Here is a 22649-nt window from a genome sequence, read left to right as displayed (position 1 = left end):
CTGAATGCAATGGATATGCAGACCCCAAACAGCGTTACTGTGCCCTACAAATGATAGGCATGCGCTTTGCAAATTGCACAAACATAACATACCATAGCACCTAGGAATCCTGCCCTGCTCTGCCAGAATTCCAAGTACCGCAACTACTCCAACTGTACCCTTGAGTCCAGGGGTGCAGCAGGTGCAGTGGCTCCAGGGCAAGTTCCGGATTACCAAATAGGCAAAGTGGGCACTGGCCTATGGGCCCCACCCCTTTGAGGGGCACGTGACGATTAATCAAAATAATATTGGTTTGATCTTGAAAGAAAATTACAATCAAGCGAATAAAAGCGATAAGGAAAGCAAGTGACTCCCGTGACTGTAAATCCACCCTTCTGACATTTTTATTGCCAGCCTTCGAGTTTATTGCCGTGTGGAAATGGCGTTTTGTGCTGCGTCACTAGTGCGAACCTGCTGATACCGAGTGGAAGGCTTTTTTTTCATTACCTCGAACGTTTTATTTCTGCAGTTTCAGAAATTTGTAGCCGCTTCCGAACACCGCGGAAATTCGTTTGAGCCATTAGCAAGTTGGAGTTGAAGCGACCCATAACCCGGGCGGGTTTTATGAGGTTTTAAGAGTGACACCGGGTTAGATAGAGCAGGGCCGCTGTGCACTGAGCATCAGGCATGTGCTGTGATCTGGGCTTGAATGCAAGTGCTTGAAGCGCTCATTCTGTTTTAATTGTAGGTAGCTATGTCGGCGGTTCAACCGGTCCAGCGGCACCGGGACCCAGAGGTGCGGGTAGGGCCTGCGTGCCTTGCTGACGTTCATTTAACGGCCCGCCACAATTTCTTCTTTGCTGGTATTTTACTGGGCCTGCATCAGTGTTAACTCTTCACCGGAAATGGGTGAATATTGGGAGGGAGGTGGTTGGGGGTGAAGGTGCTCTCTTGGGTAGGAGGTGTAACGTAGCGAGCGAGCCAGGAAGAAAGTTGTAAAAAAAAAAAAGACTAGGATTTATAACATTTTGATTGACGGAGAGGAAATGAGAAATGGCATGAAGAACAAAAATATGGAGAAAGGTGATATGAAGGTGGAAGGAAAGATTGTACGCAGAGAGAGAAAGTGTGAGCAGAAATGGAGAATGTGGGTGGAAAACAAGGAGTAAATGCGAGCTATGGAGGAAAGCACGATAAGGCGGGAGAACTGGAAGAGGAAGGAAAAGGGGGGGTGAGAATATCAAAGTGAGTAGGAAGAGGAAAGGTAAGAGAAGAGTGCAGGAAGCAAGAACACGAGAGAAACCATCGAAGAAAACGAAAAGGAATAGGGAGGGGGGGGGAGAGGGCAGAAGTTAGGAGCGGAGGGCAGAAGTTAGGAGCGGACGGCATGAAGTAGGTAAGTGCAATGGAGACGAAGACCTGAATTGGAGAAAGGTGGTAGAGAGATGATGGGGATATTAAGTGGAGGCTGGGGGAAAGAGGGTAAGATGTAGTAAGCCCAGAGAGGAGAGAAAGAGGGAGAACTGCGAAAGAAGAAACGGGAGAAGATGTATAGAAGCTAGGAGAGCACAAGAAAAGTGAGAAAGTATTTATGTATTTACTGTTTATTGAGCGCACAATTACCCAACGGGTGTCCTGGCGCTCAGCCAAACGCATTTACTGCCTACCAATCAAAGATATCTAAATATAAGTAAAAAGAAAAGGTTTCAAACCATTAAGAAATGTCAATAGATCAGATTTGAGACGAATATAATAAGTCAATTTGTTCCAGGCTTGAGCCGTGACCACAGAAAAAGCCTTGACACCTGGAAGAGCTCTGCGATCTTTAGGTATAATAAGCGTCTACCAGCCAATGTGCAGCGAAGCAGCCTTGAGGGACGGGACGCTATCTTTGAAACATTTCTGACACATAAGAACTGGGATTTTTTGGATAAAGAGCTTTATGAGCCATGCAGAAGAATTTAAACTGACATCGCACCTTAATTTGAAATTGCCCTGGTACAGAGCAGCGTGCCCGCACATCTAAACCCACATAAACAAGTCAGGTCCCGGGTCGTGCTGTGATTGGCTGACGTCACTGGGGTGTCCCGGGCCTGCAGCCAATCACAGCGCGGCCCGGGACACACGGCAACAAGGGGCGGGGCTTAAAAAAAGACCCAGAAACGCCCCCGAATCGCGTTTTCTCTGGAAAACGTGATTGACGGCCAATCTCTTCCAATGGCTAGCCTCCATTTATGGAGCTAGCCAATGGAAGAAGGGGCGGTTTCAAGTCCCCAATATAGAGATAACATTAGATTTCGCCTGGGCGGAGTAACTGCTACGCAGTTGCAACGCCAGGACGAAACCTAAAAAGTGCTGCATTTGTGCTTTCCTGATTCTGATATATTCAGAATTTTTTGCACAGATGATTTACAGACATTTACATTTTGTTATGTGCTAGATAAAACCTTTTCTTTCCCAGTACCCGGTAAAATTTTAACCTAAATCTTCTCAATTTGAAATCAGAGAAAGAAAAGTAAACAACAGCTCCCTCGGAGGACAGAGCCTGACATTTAGCCTCTGTCTTTGAATGCACAGCAAATGTGACAAAAAAAAGAACACAATTTAAAATGCCGGTTTACAGAAAGGAGTACTTGTGGAAGAATACAAGGTGCAATGGTGAACAAACTTTGCTCCACAGGAGGGACGAAGACATGCTCGACAGCCTAAAACACTCAAAAGCCAGCAAACAGAAAGCCAGAAAATGTGAGTTACAAACCAGAAAGCCAACATTAAGCCATGGGCAGAATGCATTCCCAGAGAAGCTTTTGGAACTGGTTACCCGTAATTAGGAATATTGAATTCAAGGCCCTGACTCTGGAGTTCAGAGCAACCAGGGGATGGGGCCTGGTTTATCTGAGAAATAAGCTCCAACATTACCGCCACACCCGTACCCTGAGATCTAACCATCTAGATCTCTCTCCACTTTCGAAAGGCTATGACTGGCGGCAGAGCTTTCGCGGTTAGGACCGCTAAACTTTGAAACACCCTGCCACTTTTCATCCGCTTATCAGAGACGGAGCTTACTGTCCGTGGTGCCCTTAAAACCTGGCTTTTCAATCAGATATAGTCTCCTCCCTTCCCCCTCTTACAGTCAACTGCCTTAGCGCCGGGACACCCCCGTTGGGGGTAGCTGCGTGCTCTACAAACTCCAAAATAAAAAAGAAAATATATATATATCCACACCAAAACGACTCTCCAGCTTGCTCCTCGCAGGGTAAGAGAGACACGGACCACAGGAAGGTATGGCTCAGATGTTTATTTTCTCCTCAGTGACGCGTTTCAGACTTCACCAGTCCTTGAATATATATATATATATATATATATATATATATATATATATATATATATATATATATATATATATATATATATATATATATCAAATTCAAACACAGGAAGCCCCATTGAAGCACAGCCACACGAAGTTCAATTCAGCACGTTTATTTGGATCCATTTCACTGCTCGCTCCTTGGATGCTTTCAGAGCAATCTTCAAACATGTAAAGCCTGACGCGTTTCAGGAATCAATCCTTTCTTCAGAGGCATAGTTCATGAAGGGCTGGAGGAGCAGATTTCAGGCAGCGTCTGCTCTTATAATCAATGTCACCTGCCACAGTGGGTGTGGCTACACCGCAAAGCATTCTGTGCTTTGTAGTACGCCGACCTTCTTCCCCCAGTGGGGCCACTCACCAGTCCTTGCAAATGGAACCAATTGTTCACCAAGTGGAGTAGAGAGTGCGCTGGAAGCTCACCAATTCCGTTTTTGCAGCAGTGAAATCGTGCGCAAGGCAGTACCACCTGTATTGGAGCTGTTCTTGTCTTCGTTCCGTTGTTTGCAAGCCCCAGCTCAGAGCCTGCACGGACCCTGTCAAAGGTGGGCCTCGCTTCTCGACTGGGCAACAGCCAATATACATCAAATTCAAACACAGGAAGCCCCATTGAAGCACAGCCACACGAAGTTCAATTCAGCACGTTTATTTGGATCCATTTCACTGCTCGCTCCTTGGATGCTTTCAGAGCAATCTTCAAACATGTAAAGCCTGACGCGTTTCAGGAATCAATCCTTTCTTCAGAGGCATAGTTCATGAAGGGCTGGAGGAGCAGATTTCAGGCAGCGTCTGCTCTTATAATCAATGTCACCTGCCACAGTGGGCGTGGCTACACCGCAAAGCATTCTGTGCTTTGTAGTACGCTGACCTTCTTCCCCCAGTGGGGCCACTCACCAGTCCTTGCAAATGGAACCAATTGTTCACCAAGTGGAGTAGAGAGTGCGCTGGAAGCTCACCAATTCCGTTTTTGCAGCAGAGAAATCGTGCGCAAGGCAGCACCACCTGTATTGGAGCTGTTCTTGTCTTCGTTCCGTTGTTTGCAAGCCCCAGCTCAGAGCCTGCACGGACCCTGTCAAAGGTGGGCCTCGCTTCTCGACTGGGCAACAGCCGATATACATCAAATTCAAACACAAGAAGCCCCATTGAAGCACAGCCACACGAAGTTCAATTCAGCACGTTTATTTGGATCCATTTCACTGCTCGCACCTTGGATGCTTTCAGAGCAATCTTCAAACATGTAAAGCCTGACGCGTTTCAGGAATCAATCCTTTCTTCAGAGGCATAGTTCATGAAGGGCTGGAGGAGCAGATTTCAGGCAGCGTCTGCTCTTATAATCAATGTCACCTGCCACAGTGGGCGTGGCTACACCGCAAAGCATTCTGTGCTTTGTAGTACGCTGACCTTCTTCCCCCGGTGGGGCCACTCACCAGTCCTTGCAAATGGAACCAATTGTTCACCAAGTGGAGTAGAGAGTGCGCTGGAAGCTCACCAATTGCGTTTTTGCAGCAGAGAAATCGTGCGCAAGGCAGCACCACCTGTATTGGAGCTGTTCTTGTCTTCGTTCCGTTGTTTGCAAGCCCCAGCTCAGAGCCTGCACGGACCCTGTCAAAGGTGGGCCTCTCTTATCGACTGGGCAACAGCCGATATACATCAAATTCAAACACAGGAAGCCCCATTGAAGCACAGCCACACGAAGTTCAATTCAGCACGTTTATTTGGATCCATTTCACTGCTCGCTCCTTGGATGCTTTCAGAGCAATCTTCAAACATGTAAAGCCTGACGCGTTTCAGGAATATATGTATGTATATATATATATATATATATATATATATATATATATATATATATATATATATATATATATATATATATATATATATATATATCCCAAAAGAAGAATTCCATGGCACTCCAGAAGTTGTAGTTTTAATTGCTTTTATTAAAGCATAATGAACACCACCATCACCACCACCAACGTTTCAGCCAAGAGATGGCCTTTGTCACGGTTAACCGTGACAATGGCCATCTCTTGGCTGAATGCGATGTATATATATATATATATATATATATATATGTGCCACCTAGGCATACTGACATCAATGTCTTTTCTTGACTTTCCATGCAAGGATCAGGGAGCCATGATGAAGACCAACATCTGGTGAGAATTTGTAAAGCCCTTAGAAGGGTGACCCTCACACTGTATGTAATCAGTTTGCAGAGCAGTGAGGATGAGAGGGTCAGCAAGGAATCTGCAACTAGGTAGTCTCTACCAGATAAGGCATTACCAAAGGTGACCAAATTGTTCATCTGATAGAGACTTTTAGCCGCCCGAGTTCTTACCTCAGAATAGATACTCAAGCAATGCCTCCCTGAAGGTGGGGCTGTGAACCGACAAACCATGAAGTCTTACAGGACCGAACAGGCAAAGTGGCCGTCAAGTCAGACCGGACTGTCCAGGCAGTAGAGCTTGGTAAACATGTGCACAGATGCCCACATAGCTGTCTGACAATCCCTCAAAGGGTTGTTTCTTGGCTAAAGAGTAGCAGATTTTAATGCAGAGCACAATCCATTTTGAGATGGTCTGTTTCTGCACAGGCTTCCCTTTCTTGGCCCCGACGTACCCAACGAAAACTTGATCATCCACCTTGAACTCTTTTGTGTGTGAACAAGGTAGAACAAAAATGTTCTTTTTGGGTCCAGATGGTGGAGTCTCCCCTCTTCTTTAGAAGGATGAGGCAGAGCAAAGAAGGTAGGCAAGGTAATGTTCTGGCCGACCTGGAAAGGAGTCACAACCTTTGGGAGGAAAGAGGCACGTGTTCGGAGTACCAGCTTGCCCAGAAAGAAGGTGGTATAAGGAGGGTGCACAGAGTGCCTGTAATTCGCTGACCCCCCTAGCCGATGTTATGGCCTCTAGAAAAGAGGTGAAAAGAGGTCTTGATGGTTAATAACTTGAAAGGGCAGTTGGGCAGCAGCTCAAAAGGCGCACACAACAAAAAGACCTGAACCAGATTTAAGTCTCACTGAAGCACGATGAATGTCCTTGGGAGAAACATGTTATAAAGGTTTGAGGAACTTTGCCACAACATGTTAATTGAACAAATATTGGTCCGGCAACCGCAAAAATGCTGAAATGGCTGATCAATGGCCCTTAACTGTGCCCAGAGCAGAGTCCTGGTGGGCCAAGGATAGAACAAACAGAAGAACCTGAGAAAGGGGTGCAGAGGGAGAATTGATGCTCCTAGGTGCACACCATGCAACAAATGTATCCCAGTTGCAGGTGTAGATCAACTTGGTGGAGGGACGCATGCCTGTCAGAATAACATCACTGACTTCGAGAGGAAGGTCGAAAGCCGTCAGTCTCCATGTATAAAGGTGGAGGGGGCACAGGTTTGGGTGTAGGACCCTCCTTGTTACTGTGACAAACTATCCTACCAAAGAGGCAGCCTGATCGAGGGGCCGATGCTCATGCTCAACAGCTCAGAATACCAGAACTCTCCATTTCCAATCCGGAGCCACAAGAATGACTTGGGCCCAGTCATTCCTGATCTACTTGAGAACTCTGGCCAGGAGTGGAATTTGCAGAAAGCCTTACAGGAAGCCGGAGTTCCACTCAAGGCGAAAAGTATCTCTAAGACAGCCGCCTTGGAAACACCAGCACGCAGAATTGCTGATGTCACGGATTCTCAGTGCAGGCAAACAGATCCAACCACGGCTCTCCTCACTCTTGAGCGAAACCTTGCACCACATCCAGATGGATATGCCATTTGTGATGCGTAAGGAATCAACGGCTGAGTTTGTCGACTGTAGCATTCAGAGAGCCCACCAGGTGTTGAACCACCAGGGAAATGCCCTGGCGTTCCAGCCATGTTCAGAGGCACAGAACCTCTTGACAAAGGATCCACGATCCCACCAGGTTTGTTGCAGTACCACATGCTGGAGGTGTTGTCTGTGAGCACCTGCACCAGCTTTCTCTCAATCGAAGGAAGAAAGGCTTTCAATGCCAAGTGAATCGCTGAAGCTCCAGCAGGTTAATGTGAAGCCCAGCCTCCACCGGAGAACAGAGTCTTCTGATCTCCACCTGAGGAAGGGAGAGGAGTCTGCCACTGAACCAATCACGATTCGTCAGCCACCACTGCAGATCTTTCGCAGTGCCCTCCAAGATCTGGATCATGTCAGAAATTCCCCTGATGATGTGCCCATTGTATCTTCATGCCCCACGGCAGAGCCTGCAATGCCAACAGGCATTGTTTACAAGCAGGATCCAGGAGGCCATGAGGTCCAACAGCCTCAGAGTCAGGATCCAGAATGGAGGCTGAAACATCTGCATCATAGCCTGAATATCTTGAACTAGCTGCTCTGGAGTATATGCCCTGAAGAAAGGGAGCCAGGTGTGACTTCAATAAGCTTATAGTGAACCCCAGCAAGTTCAGGACGTTCAAAGTAGTTTGAAGGTGGAAGACTACTGCCTTGGCCGCAATCGCTTTCAACAATCAATCCTATAGGTAGGAGAAGACTAGAAACCCGGACCTCTGTAGATGTGCTGCAACTACCGCCATTACCTTGGTAAAGAACCAAGGAGCCATGGTAAGACTGAAGGGCACGGCAAACAGTGAGCTCTTGGCCCACCGTGAACCACAGGTAATTTCTATGGGCAGGCAGGCAGGATGGAGATGTGGAATTATGCATCCTGCAAGTTCAATGTTACCAACCAGTATCCCGGGTCCAGGGCAGACAGGACTTGAGCATTTTGAATTTCTCTTTTTCCAGGAAGAGATTGAAATGGTGCAGGTCTAGGACAAAACAACGGCGCAAGTCCTTTTGGGCACCAGAAAGAAGTGCGATTAACAACCACAACATACTTCTGATGCCAAGAGAGCCAATACTTCCTGACGGAGCAAGGAGAGGTGGTCCTCCGTCAGCCAGTCGTAAGTGGGTGGCATGGGTGAGGAGGTGGCCACAAAGGGAATGAAGCGGTACAAAAGGGGGTGGTGATGGACGGAGCATCTGAACCAATCAAACACTCACACCCAGTCAACAGATCTGGGTTTAATCCATCACCGTTCTTTAGCCCACTCCACCACCCCAGTTCAGACATGGCCATATGCAAATCAGTCTGACCCTGTGCCTCATGGGAACAGTCCAGCCCGAACTGCCAAGCCATGCCTTCCCTGGACCGGATTCAAGCTTCCTAGGACCGGTTTCTGGCATTACAGCCGTCTTCAGCCAGGCTTGCTTGAATCCAGTGGCAAAGTGAGCAAGGGACTCACGTCTGAGCATACCCTGCCAATTTATGGCGAACAAAGCGGTACAAAAGGGGGTGGAGATGGACGGAGAATCTGAACCAATCAAACACTCACACCCAGTCAACAGATCTGGGTTTAATCCATCACCGTTCTTTAGCCCACTCTGCCACCCCAGTTCATACATGGCCATATGCAAATCAGTCTTTTTTTGTCTAGCACATCTGCCTGTGACAGGGACCACATGGTCTGAAACAAGTTTTGACAAAAAGTCGAAGAAAAAAAAGTAAACAAGCAACTAAGGGTAGCTATTCACAGATCAGCTATATCTGGAACGAACAGAGAGAACTAACATCAGCCCACTAAGGTGGAGCTTATATAGGCACCACGCACGTCACTTCTAGCACAAACTACGCCACCTACTCGCGCAGAGGGGTACTGCTTGAAAACTTCCAGATCCAGCTCGATGCCTGGGGTATATTCTAAGGTAGACATCTGCAGCTAGAAGGCTCAATCACATAAAGTTCAAGAGTCACCGGGACACCAAAGGCAAAACTATTTGGGTTAGGAATTTGGATCGAGTTAACACCAGTCAATTACCCAAAACAACTTTGCAACCTGGGATTGACAGTTTCCAGATGAGAAGTAACAAGGCAGTGGAGTGTGAGAACTGCACCTAAACTTAAACAGAAAAGATATGGACTGATGTACGGCAAAATGAAAAGGTGCAGGCCGATTCATGGTCCTTTTTTGATTAAATAACAAACCATCCCATTCCCTCCTCCGACCAGCACTCCAGCTCTCCACCCCCACCGATTACCAAAGCCAATAACTCACCCCTAGGAGAGACATATTGGTGTAGCCAATACTTGTTTAAGTGTATTCCGTTTGTTCTTGTGACAGCAGTTTGGGGCAGACCCTCAAGACTTTGAACGTATGTGTAGTTTCAAAAAGCTTTAGTCCAGTTTATGTTCAATTGGTGCTGGGGTAGTCTCTATGGAAAGATCATGGTAAGATATGTCAAATCAACAGCCTCTATTTCCATTTTTGTTTTGTACTGCACCCAAACAGCCACTTTTGATCCAGGAGACTGCTTATCTTGTGTTTGTTTTACTCTCTTAACTGTTAATGTTTGTAACGGATTGGTAGAGGAAAGATGTGGAGATGTTGCCTTTTTCTTCTGGGAACATCAGAAATTCTATCCAACCCCCACTCCTTTCTTAAGAAGACAACAGGTCACACACTGACTTGATCCAGCCATCCACAGGCCAAAGAGGGTGGGATTACCAAGTACTACCATTGCTGTGGTTAGCTCTGATTAGCCTTTGAGTGCCCACTAGATTCCAAACCAGACTATGTAGAAAAAGACCTTGGGAAACAATAACAGCAGTAACAGCTGCCGGTCAGGTCAAGTTAAGAGATAAATAGGGTCTCATAAACACAAGCTCTGATTTCAACCAAGGGCCTGGGTAAAATGCCTTTCACGCAGTACCCACACGTCTTAAACACTCAGAATACATCTTCACCCAGGGCAGCCTTATTTCATCATTTGAAGTTTGAAGACAGATTATTAATAGTTTTATTTCTGGACTCCCACTTTCTTCATAAGTGTACAACAGTGCTTATTGATTTAATGGAGAATCCCATTCAAGGGTCTTAGTCCTGAAAGGCAGCATACTAGTTTGGAATCCAAGACTTGTGACTTTCGGACGCAAACTTACCTTGGCATTTTCTGTAAAAAAAAAAAAAAACATTCTCTAAAGTGTACTCTCATTACACTCACCAACCAAGAGGGCTCCTGCTCTTGCAGCCCTTTTTGGCTACAGAAACAGCTGCTAGTTGTGGGGCTGTGAAAGGAAATGGTCACATGGATTTACAGAGTTTAGCATTAACTTATTGCCAAACCTTTTCCACTGGAAGGACCACAACACTAAGAACCCTACGAGTTGTTCACTGTAGAATGGAATCCTTCTTTGACCAGCAAAGCGTTTTGAAAAGCACCTCTGCCCATGATATAGCAATGCCAAGAAGCCAGATGACAACAGAGAATCTCTCAAGCTATTGAAGAATTTACATTTTCATTTTTAACATTTGCCTCTGTCTAGGAGTTAAAGCACCTTCATTACTCCAATGTTGTGAAGGAATCCCTAACCTCAAACCTTTATACCATTCTGGTGACACATACCTGAAATCTCCTCAGCTCAAGATACCTTCTTCCTAGCTTACATGAAATAGCACAACCATGACACCTGCAAATGCATGAACCTAATCCAAACCAGAAACTGCCAGGAGATAAGTAAGGGTACCCGAGATAAGATGGGCCAGTATGAAGAATAAACCACTCACTCACATCTCACAGAGTAAGACATCACAGAATAGAAGACACAGAGCAAGACTTAGATTGGAAAAGGTGGAGGACAGCCCTGTGGAGGCGGGGGATTAGAGGGAAGGACTGGCAGAAGGACCTGACTCAAACCACCAATCAGGGATTCCACTCAAGCAACAGGATAGGGCAGATTTTTCCAAGAGATTTCAAGTATCTAGAGCGGTAATCAATCTATGCCTCGCAACTTCCTGTGTTTTAAGGTTCCAACTTGGCTCAGTTCAATCACCATTAGCATACCCACACCCTTGTTGTCTTCTCCCCATTCCTCTGTTTTTCCTACCTGCAGGTCTTGTTATCCTGTTTATGTTCCTAAAATAATTGGCCTTCACATCTTTGGAGAGTGTTCCCTTGACTTGTCTGCGTTTTGTCAATGGTAGGACTTCTGGAGTAAGGGGTGAGTTTACAACCATGTGCTGTTAGTTGTCAGTTCCCTCCTAATGCCACTGGGTATACCCCACTTAGACACGCTAAAGTAGCTCTAAATTAAAAGATACAATTCATGAAAGCAGCAAGATCAGAACATCAAAGAACGCGTACGTACCCAAGACGAATGCTCCTTCATTTGATGCTGGTTGCTATGAGGGCCGTTGGCATGGCCACGCCAAAAACAATTTTGACAGAGCTGGTAGCTGTGACACTGCTGGCATCGGTAGCGGAAACCCATCATGCTCTCACACCGACAATAGGAACATTCAACAGGATGGAAGACTTGGGTAAAAAAAAAACAACAGTTAAACATGATTTGACAATTATCACTGAGAAGAGAAAAAAGGCAATAACTGATATAACATTCAGATTATAAATAGACTGTTACATAATCACTGCAAACGAGATTTATGAGAATTTACTGGAAGGAGGACCAATTATCGCATAAAACAAAGAAAAAACTACTACTTGTTGTCGACCTTGCTGTCTGTTTTCTGGTTTATGAACGAAACTGCAGATAAATGTGGTTTATTTGAATTGATTTTCTCAAACGTGTGCACAGGACTTTGTTTTCATACCATTGTTATCAGGACACGAGTGAGAAAGTAGAACCCTAGGACATGGTATTAGCTATTGATTCCATTTATATTGTAAGTCACTCTGCACAAAAACACATTAAAAAAAACACAGAATCACATGGAATTATGGGTAATCCAAAATTCAGTGATACGAGTAACCTCATGCCTAACTTCAGATTCTTGGATACATTTAAAAAAAATGCTAAGCTTTCCTTTACACTAATTTTTCATTCATTGAATTCTTCCTTATGAAGTGGTGAATGGATGGAACACAATGAAAAATAAATCATTGTAAATCAAGGCTCAATTGACATTTTAGGTTATTGCACTTCTGTGACTGAAAGAGCCTGACGTATATACCAATTAATAACTTTCACAGATTGGCCTTCAGTGCAAAAACGTACAAATGAAAACCTTATCGCTCATTTTTCTTTTTGCCTACTTACTTTCATTATCAATTTTTTTTATGTCACCAATGAGGTTCTTTGGGAAAACCTTAAATGATATACACTAAAGATCCCTTTGGAGATGAATTCAGAATTTCGTCCAGTGTTCGAAAATTTATAGTTTTGTGGTTCACCCATGAGTTTCAAACCTCTTTCCCCCCCAATATTTCAAAGTAGGCAGAAACCACAAAAATGGGGTACATTGAACATCACTCAGAAAGTGCAAACACGTCGAAACTATGTTTTTGTTGCTGTCATTTTTAGAAGAAAAATGAAATACTCATACAAAACACTTTCTCCCATTTGTTTGGTAAAATCAAAATATTTGCCACATTTTGGCTATTTTTTCCGGTCCTCCCACCCCCAGCAGGGTAAATGACAAACACGGAGTAACTTCACGATTCACAAAAGGAAGTGAAAAGGACACACATTTGGCCTAGATATCTTCTAAGGGGGGAAACGTCTGAAGGCTTAAAATCAAACAATCCCAAATGTCAAAGGCAGGGGTTCACTTAGAGAGGCGGTGATTGTGCTACTCCCGAAGGAGGGGCGTGACCACTCGTCTTGTGGGTCATACAGACCTTTGTCCCTATTGAACCTGGATTATAAGATTCTTGCCAAGGTTCTTGTGATTCGGTTGTTGCTTCTACTGGAGTCCATCATTTCCCCGGAACAGTCCGGATTTGTTCCACATAGATCCACCTCTCTTAATTTGAGAACGCTGTTCTCCGTTATCCACCGGATGGACCCATTACTCCCTGCTGCAGCTGTGTTTCTTGACGCAGAAAAAGCGTTTGACACTCTGGAGTGGCCCTTTTTTTGTCCATCATGAGGCGAATGGGGATGCCTGCGATGTTTGTGGCTACGGTGGAGTTATTATATACGGCACCTACCGCACGCATACATCTGAACGGCACCATCACGGACAGTTTTTCACTTTCGCGGGGCACCCGGCAAGGATGCCCATTATCTCCGCTGCTGTTCATCCTGGCGATGGACCCTTTGGTGCGGCATTTTCAGGAGAAACATCTGCACAGAGGACTTCAGTTTCGTACTGGCCCTCTCCTCGTCTCCCTTTATGCAGACGACACGATATTGTATGTCCGCAGGCCGCAGACTAACCTAGAGCCACTACTGTTGGAAATAGCCAGTTTTGGGGAATACTCGGGCCTCCGCATAAACTGGCACAAATCGGTCATTTTCCCGCTCACTCCCTCCACCTCCGAATGGGCATGCGCCTTTCCTTTGGAGTGGAACACGGACTCCGTCAAATATCTGGGGATTCATTACACCTCGACACCGTGTCCATCGTCCGTTTGAACTATGGGCGCGCTCTGGATTTTTGGAGGATCGTATGGAGCGATGGCTCCGTCTTCCTTTGTCTATGGCGGGCCGGATTGCCATCATAAAGATGATCGTACTTCCACGGTTTTTGTACTTGTTCAATAATATCCCGATACCCCTGACCAAGATTTTTTTCACGCAACTTCGCACAATGTTGTTGAGGTTGGTGTGGGGTGGCAGGAACCCACGGGCGTCCTGGAATACCTTGACGCTCCCCTATGAGCGTGGTGGATACGGCGTGCCCGATTTTTACTTATATTATTTAGCTGCGCAGTCTTCTTATGCTTATTATTGGTTGCACCCTGATGCCAGGATTCTACACTTAAAACCGGAGGCCGACCTTGTGTTGCCGGTTTCTCTTCAGTCACTCCTCCCCAAAGGCTTTCCCCGGGACCCACAGGACATCCAGACGGTGTCCACCACGTGCTGGGCTTGGGATAAATTACGCAGACTGCTACACATGCACACGCATTACTCTCCCGCCCTTCCACTGCCCAACTCACACTGGCTTCCTATCACCAACGAAAAGGTGGTGCAGCGCACATTATCCAAATTTCAGTTGGAAACTATTGGGGATCTTTTCCCGGAAGTGCATGCTTTCTCTGTAACGGAGGATCTGCGATTTGCGGACCGTACCTTCATGGACTCTTTCACGCTGACCAGACTTAGATCTATGCTCCGAGCAGAATTTAACACATTCCCACTCCCCCCGAAGACGCTGCGATGCTCACATTCATAATACAGAGCCAGACGGGCTCACATGTTGTCTCTAAACTATATAAGCTATGTCTGTCCGCTCTCCCTTCGCGGGATGCAAAGGTACGCGCTGCATGGGAGACTGATCTGGGTAACCCCATAACCGACGATCAATGGGCGGCGTGCTGTGCGGTCACTAGGACCGTGTCCCTGAATAGTAGGCACAAGCTTATACATTTTAAATTCCTGAGACGTATGTATTACACCCCTGTTCTTGCACACAAGATAGACCCAAATAGGTCGCACTCTTGTCCTAAATGCCGGGCGCCGCAGGCTGACTTTGCCCATCTTTCTTGGACATGTCCGCGATTACATGAATACTGGCTTCAGGTTCACCGAATGCTGGGGGATATGTTGGAATTGGAGTTGATGCCGACTCCTGAAGTTGCGCTGCTTGGCTATGTGGTTAATTTCCCGCGTCCTGCGCGCAAGCTGGCTGCAATCGGCTTGCTCCTGGCGAAGAGGGAGGTCGCATTATTATGGGGGGCCAGACGTGCTCCCAGTGCGCAGGCTTGGCTCCGCAGCATGTCACACTGCAATGTAAACAGTGTAGAGTACTCCGAGCAGGTCCCGGTGGCTTCACGGCCGCTTGACACCTGGGGGCCATTTCGCACATACATCGAGAAGATCACACGGGAACAGCAGTCACAGGTGATTAACTCCATTGTAAAAGAGGGGGTGGGCTAGCATGTCACACCTGTTGCACTGCTCCGGAATCCACCATTGCCATGTGGCCGGACATTAGACCACTGCCTGCTGCGACGCAGCGAATGTGAGCCTTGTGATGCATGATTGTTTGGGTGGCACACTGTGATGCGTTTGGTATTAATGTGGCCGTTGTTTCTTGCATAACCTGAACGTAACACGATCTGGCTTGACACAAACCATGATTTTGCTTACACCACCTAGGTGCTAGTGTGGTAAATCTGCATTTGTTGTCCTGGCTGCACTGCTCTCTTGTGTTCTCCGCCGCTTACACACTTGATTAGGGGTTTTCTTTATTTGGTATGGTAATTTTTGTTTCTGTACACTTGCTCTGATACTCTCACAAGTTGCTGTATACCTTTTCTTGCTTTTTCTTTTTTGGGGAGAAAATATGAAAATATGTAGACTATTGCATTATGCTCGCTGCCACCACTTACGTATATTGGTTATAACATTGCTATTGTTTATGTTGCATATTGTTTGTAAATGTGATACACACGATACTGAGTGGTTACCCTAGCTGCGAATAAAGAAATAAAAAAAAAAAAATAAAAAAAAAGGCAGGGGTTAGAAGGGAGGGAAAACTGAGGGGGCAACCTCAGCAATTAGAGGGTCAAGAAAATCATATACAGCTTACAAAATCAGAAAGAGAAAACTGCCGAATGAAGCGAATGTGAAAGCAGTAAACTGAATAAAAAAATCCTAAGGAAACCTTTCTTTTCTTCTAATAAAAAAATGAAGAAAACATACAGTAGGAAACTTGGCATCACAAATGAACTACTTTAATTTGTGAGAAATAAACATTTACTTGATGCTTCTGGTAAACCAAACCCAAGCCCATCATGTATTAAGGAGTAAAAATAACAAGCAACATATTTACAGTTATTATTGATTTAACAGTTGATGAAATCGAACAATTTCATAATAGTGAGCTCATGTGATCAAAACATGATTTTTATAGGCCAAATTTATAGGGAAAAGATCTAAGTATGCAATGCATTATTTATGACGGACTATACTCTTGCACAAAACTGTTGCTTAAAAGAACATTCAACTAAATCTTAATGTGCATAATATTTGAATGCAATAACAACACAAGCTGAACTTGTACATTGCCCATATTACTTTCCATTCTTTAGGTCTGATGCTTGAGGATAGTTCTGTTTTACAACAATCATGAATCCAAGCTGAACATGGAAATATTAAATTATCTATACGTTTATTCACTTTGGAGACAGTATGGTCTGACTTTTTGCACTAAGATATTTTACTAATACTCTATATTTCGGCAATTCGCAAGTAGGCAAATTGAATAAGAATTGCAGTTTATCGAACAAGAAGACATGGCTATGGCACATGTCACTCAAAGTAGAACTTAATATTTTTGTTTGTACACATTTCATGACTATTTCATCAGGTACTATCAAGAGTATTTTGCAAATTAAAAAAATAATAGCATACAGTGGTATTGTAAATGTACTCCTTTTAAAAACTATTGGAAAATTGAAGTTATTAATTAAAGTTTCTACCAATGGATGAAGAGCAACTAAATGCCCTTCAATTAAGAGCCACTCATGAGTGTTAGAAAAATAATTTTTAATTATTCCACATAAATGATAGCATAAGAGACCTAGTTTAGAGGAGATGTTTATTTTAATGTATTTTACTCCAACTCAATAAAGAAGAAATAAATGGGTTTAGGTGTTAGACTTTTCTTTACATTTTAAAATGTCTGACAATTTGAGTCTACTGGTTCATTAATGACTCTTAGAAAATATAGACTTGGGTGAAAGCAATAACCCTTTCACCAAAGTCACAGTCGTCCATTACATTACGGGTGAGCTCCTGCCAAACCACAGACTGGGGATATTCCCAGAAGCAAGCAGGCTACTGTGAAGTGACTTTGCCTCTGGTCGAACGACAAGAAGTCACGACTTCTTTCAGAAAAGTAAATGAGGAGGGCACTAAAAACTTTCAAATTCAAGTGATGAACAACATAAACGTCCAAAACAACTTGAAGAAAAAGCCCACGCCTTTCCTAAGATAAATATATCATAAATGAAAGAACAGCACAAAAGAGCTAAAGCTATACCAAAGTCGAACTAGGATTACTAACAGGATAACACAGTTAAAAGCAGAATAAGTAGTTATTGTCTACTTTCTGCAGGTGAAAAATGTTGTTAGCGAAGAAGATGTATTTAAAGAAACTGTCACATCCTGCTCAGCAGCACCAAGTTCTTTGGGCACATCCTCAGAAAGGGTAGAATCAAATAGGGTTCTGACACAAGACCAAGTCTACAACTTCTCTACACCACAGAGACTCCACTTGTTCCAGCAGGCACTTATAGGAACCAAGTATTAGAAATATGGAGAAGTGTGGCTCACTGGTTAGAGGCGGCAGACCCGTAAGCAGAGAACGGCCCGGGACCAGGGTTCGATTCCCGACGTGGCAGGGTCGTGGACCAGGGTCAGCGGACTCGATAATTCTCGCCTCGGTGCCTACTCTAGTCAGAAACCACACTCGGCAACTCTGGGCATCAGCTTGCCTCATCTTCACAACGGCCCCCCCAGACCGCCGGGGATGCTTGGTCGCACCTTAGAGATACCCATCAGGGACCATCTCTCAGGGTGAGCCAGGACGGGTTCCCCAGCGGTCGAAGCGTGGAGATACTCCTCCGGGAGTCGATTCCTAGCGCTATATAAACCCGCAATTAAATTAAATTAAATTAAGTATTATGACTGTGACAGATTAACTGGCCAGGACTTCTTGACCACTCAATGCAATTCTTAAGGAAAGCAGCTAAACCTTCTGTATAAAAAGAAACAGTCTACAACCAACAGCTTCAAGGCATTTATCCTCCAACTATGACCCAGTGTCAGTGAGCACTGACCGCTCTCTACACAGAGGCCGGCAGGAGACTCATTTTCTCTCGTGGTACCTGCACGGACAGTATGGACCCAGCACATGTCCAGCTATACGCTTGAGTTGTATCTAGCTTCTTCATGTATCGTCCATTCCAACTACTAAACTATGGTAGAGCTCAGAGAACTACAGCTTAGAGAGAACTACAGACATACCTCAGGTTTGAAAGTAACCTTCCCCGTCCTATTGTAGGTTATATTTCCACACCTCTCTTTCCCACACAAACTATCCTTGCTTCGTGAATGACAATGAAGGCAAACATTTGGATGTGATCCCACTGACTGGCAAATCCAACAGGGCAGACAGCCAAAATGTGGCATCTGCAGACTTTTAGGAATAGTGCTGGGTAAGTATATGATACATTTTTAGCACATTCTTACATCGCAACACGATCAAGAAAACCCTGTTCCCACCTGTTACATGGTCACGAAAAGGGTGAGGAGAGAAAACACAGGGAATATCTTAATGCATGGTAGGGGCTTTCAGTAGCAACAACAGTCACATTTCTGTGCTTTGATAGATGGGCTGAGCCATTTGTTGGAGACTCTGAAGAACTGACATATCATGGCAGGAGAACAGCGTCAGGTAGACAATCCCTTTGAGATCAGCAAAGAGGTGAAAAGAGCGTTGGGTCACAAGGGTCAAAGAAGCAAATGGGATACCATTCATGGATTCCTCTTGCCAGACAACGATTCTTGTTACTCGGCTTGTCTGCTCCCACCCTATTCTCGCCACCCAGCCTGACTTATTTCACTTTTTGTGGGATCTAGAAGATTTCATTCTCCCTGGCAACCACACTGAACACTTTCAGGCCAGGGCAGAGCAAGTTCAAGACCCAGTTGGGGGCAACCAGGAGCGTGAACAGATGTTCAGGGATGTAAGTGACCTGTTTAGCTGGACCGCCCCCTGGGCCCACACCACTGATGGCATCTCTTTGTACTGCATGCACAGCTGTAGTCTCTTCTTCCATGTGGGAATGGACCCGTCCACCAGAGCAGAATGAAATGACCGCTTGTGAGCATGATGCTGTGACTCGCTGCATTGGTCTGCTTCCAGATACTGTGTGATGCTCTAAAATGAATGTCTTAATTCCCTGCCAAGAACAAACTTTACATGTGAAGCACCAAAGACTAGTAAGATTATTGCTGCCGGTTCTTGTAAACCTAAACCGAGAGGTATCTGGATAAGACTTGCAATCTGGATTCAGTGAAGTGATCTGAGCAGGTGAATTTCACGCGACTACAAAATAGGGAGTATTTCGATTGCCATCTGAAATCTGCTTGTCCTGCGAGTGTCTAAGCCACCTGCCTTATTAAAATGGGGGACCAAATGAAACAGTGTCTTAAGTTCATCATATAAATACAGAACACAAATATGGCTGTAACTTTACTCAAGATGCAAATTATTGAACTATAAAGTAGTTTTGAAGCTTGACATCTAATAATGGTTCACATGCATTGTGCGTCATGTTATGTAACATCTCCGCGCCAATTCCGCCTTTTTCACTATCACGATCACTTCTTTCAACGAGGCATCTCCGCTCGCCTATAGTTTGTCTTGCACCGTTTTATTTGTCGTGTGCATCACAATTTGGTCCTTGATGAACTCATCATGGAGTGCGCCGTATTTGCATGTCGTCGCAGGTTATTTTTACTAGCGACATTTCCCTGTGACAACTAGAAGACTAAGAGGGAGAGAAAAAAAATCAGCCTGGTATAAGACACAAATAAGAATTGGGCTTGGGGCTACAGAAGTCAGTAACGTTTTTTTTTCCAGATGTTGGAAAGTTGATATATGCAACTAATAGAAACAATAAAAGAGAAACTTAAGGAAAGGTAAAAGGTAACAGCCACTGGAAATAATCAGCGGAGGGGGAGATGAGTACGTGAGGCGGGGTGGGGGAGGGGTGCACATTAGAGCAAGAAACTGGGATAGTTAAGTTTTGCTACAGCACCCTTCCACACAACCTGGTCATTGACTCTACCTCACAAGGAAATAAGCTTGTTATTGTAATCAAAGGGAAACCTCAGATTTTTGCACTGGATGGCAAACTCTCACTCTAGGGAAAAGGAGGCTAGAATGTTTAATGACAACTTACCTGGTGCAACTACACATTCTTCCTCTCTGCTCAAGACTTTCAATCCGCGGTACACTCCCTAGTTCTATCGAGGCTACATTAAGGAGTTGCAGGAATCAAGGGCCTATTGAAAATCAAGCATTGCGCCACTAAAAGCATCTGTTAATGTAGCGGCAAATCAATTTTTTAATACGAAATACAGATCACATCTCACCGGTCCTGAAAAAACTCACTTAGGCACCTATTGACAGCCAATGCCTACTAAGAACCAGAGGCGAGCGAGCTAACAAATCAACAGGGTGAGTCGGGCCAAAGGCTGGCTCTGGCTCTAAGAGCCTGCGCACGAGCAGAGCCTAGGAAACATTTGGCATGTAACTCATGCAACAAACATGTTAGAATATGATACAATGTCTTCAAAATCCCCAAAACCGTATTTCTTTAACACGCGGATGCATTCCGCAGTAATACATTAGATTACATGACTGCATTGAGAAGTGTTCATTAAAAGTGAGCGTTTTTAATCATGCGGTGAACAACACTTCTGCCCCCGTCATGATGACAAAGCTGTTAACGAACTAAGAGGCTAGTCAGTTGCCATGGGCAGCCTATATGTGACTTAGAATCTTTGTATAGATGCAGCAACATTATAGGTTATTAGATCACATACAAGAGGTGTTTGAAAAGTGCACATCCTAACTTACATATTTGAAGGTGCTCTCATGTGATAATGAACAAAAAGGAGGCTCCACTAAATAAAAAAATTGTCTACGATCACACAATTTGGTCAAGCAGGGAAGGTAGAACTGATACCAGATTTTCAGTTTCACACTGTACAACTACACAACAACTAGGCATTTCTTTCCAACATGAAGGTTAATGCTTTGTCCTTAATTCTTTGGGGTGACAGGTAGAACGTGCATTTAAATGTAGACAGTTTTACACAGCGCAAACCTTGCCCGAGATCCAAAGAACACTTCACAACAGACACAGACTATGTTACATCTGTTTCTGGGATTTAGAGGATGTCGAGTCGAGGCCGGGATTCGAACCTGGTTCTACATGTTGCACGGTCGCCAGCGGTAACCACTTCCCCTCCTATGAAAGCTCGGCTCTTTTTTGCCTCTGGATTCCAGGTCATACTCGCGCAGAGCCAGGTTCTCGTTCGAACTTTCAGTTCTTCACCCACATCTACTAAGAACTGCATGCATCACCTGCAAACCCCTGCACCGTCTCTCTTTGACACACCAACACAGGAACAAAATATCCTGGATGCAGGCAAAAAAGAAGGTGCTCACTCTTAAACTTTAGTAAACAAAACAAGCATTGGCAATGCCAACAGCTCTGGCTTTAAAGGAATGTTGTGAAGCATTACAAGTAAATAGCAAGTAAATGGATATGTATTTGTGTGGAAGCAAAGAACTGTAGAATAATATTAATGTAGGTTAGAAGGTCAGTTGACAGCTGCACTTCCAAGCCAGAGCTAAAAATCTATGCAGGTTAATGACTGCCCTCCTCCCATCTGTGCTGCTGCCAGAGAAAAACACCATCAATTATTTGGTTATCCCAGACCCTTTCACAGCATTATGATGGCATGTGTGTGACTGAAACATACATGCCAACAGAGAAGATTCAGGAGGGACTTCCAATACTTTATGCCAAAAATGGCTTTATTTTGGTTCTCTCCCACCTGAAATTGCCTCTCCTTCAATAGAAAAAACATCAGGTGATGGTCAGAATGCAGAACAATGTCATACAATCACCCCAGTACAGAGATCTGGGCCTAAATCCATTGTTTTTGGCTCACCATGCCATTCCAGTTTGACCCAGCCATATGCAAATCAGTTTTGACCCTGTGCCCCATGGAAACAGTCCAGCCTGAACTGCCAAGCCAGGTCCTCACAGGACTGGAAACAAGCATCCAAGGACTGTTCGGGCTTTTAGCCCTCATCAGCCTGGTTTGCTTGATTCCAGTGGCATGGAGAGCACAGGAATCACGTCTCAGCATACCCGTCCCACTCGGGGTGACAATTGCAAAAACATCAGGTGATGGACAGAATGCAGAACAATGTCATACATTCACCCCAGTACAGAGATCTGGGCCTACATCCATCGTTTTTTTGCTCACCATGCCATTCCAGTTTGAACCCAGCCATATGCAAATCAGCCTTGACCCTGTGCCTCATGGGAACAGTCCAGCCCGAACTGCCAAGCCGGGTCCTCCCTGGACTGGAAACAAGCATCCAAGGACCGATTTCGGGCTTTCAGCCCTCATCAGCCTGTCAATGGGAGAAATTTCTTTAAATCTCCTACTTTCCTGTTCTTAAATGTTGCCATGTATGCCGAAAGGTGAAGCTCTGGCAACTGGATAAATAAACAAAATGATCAGAGCTGTGTGGAGAGTAAGCACTTTTTTGTGGA

The 22649-nt window shown here is 44.8% G+C and overlaps 1 protein-coding gene across 8 annotated transcripts in view; it reads right to left on the bottom strand.

Moving 5' to 3' along the window:
• The window catches only part of DTNB (dystrobrevin beta), a 1143128-nt gene that overhangs the window by 646110 nt on the left and 474369 nt on the right, over positions 1 to 22649 (bottom strand). For all 8 annotated transcript variants that reach the window (XR_013596287.1, XM_078650028.1, XM_078650030.1 and 5 more), the window contains exon 9: positions 11518 to 11684. Coding sequence is in view for 7 of the 8 variants with exons in the window: in XM_078650028.1 (XP_078506154.1) it covers positions 11518 to 11684 (167 nt within the window). In the remaining variant the exon portion in view is untranslated. The remainder of the gene's footprint in view (positions 1 to 11517; positions 11685 to 22649) is intronic.

This window comes from Lissotriton helveticus, chromosome 6, assembly GCF_964261635.1.
Source record: "Lissotriton helveticus chromosome 6, aLisHel1.1, whole genome shotgun sequence".
Lineage (NCBI taxonomy): Eukaryota > Metazoa > Chordata > Amphibia > Caudata > Salamandridae > Lissotriton > Lissotriton helveticus.
Note: the sequence above shows the minus strand (reverse complement) of the source record. Positions and strands in the feature narration are given on the sequence as shown.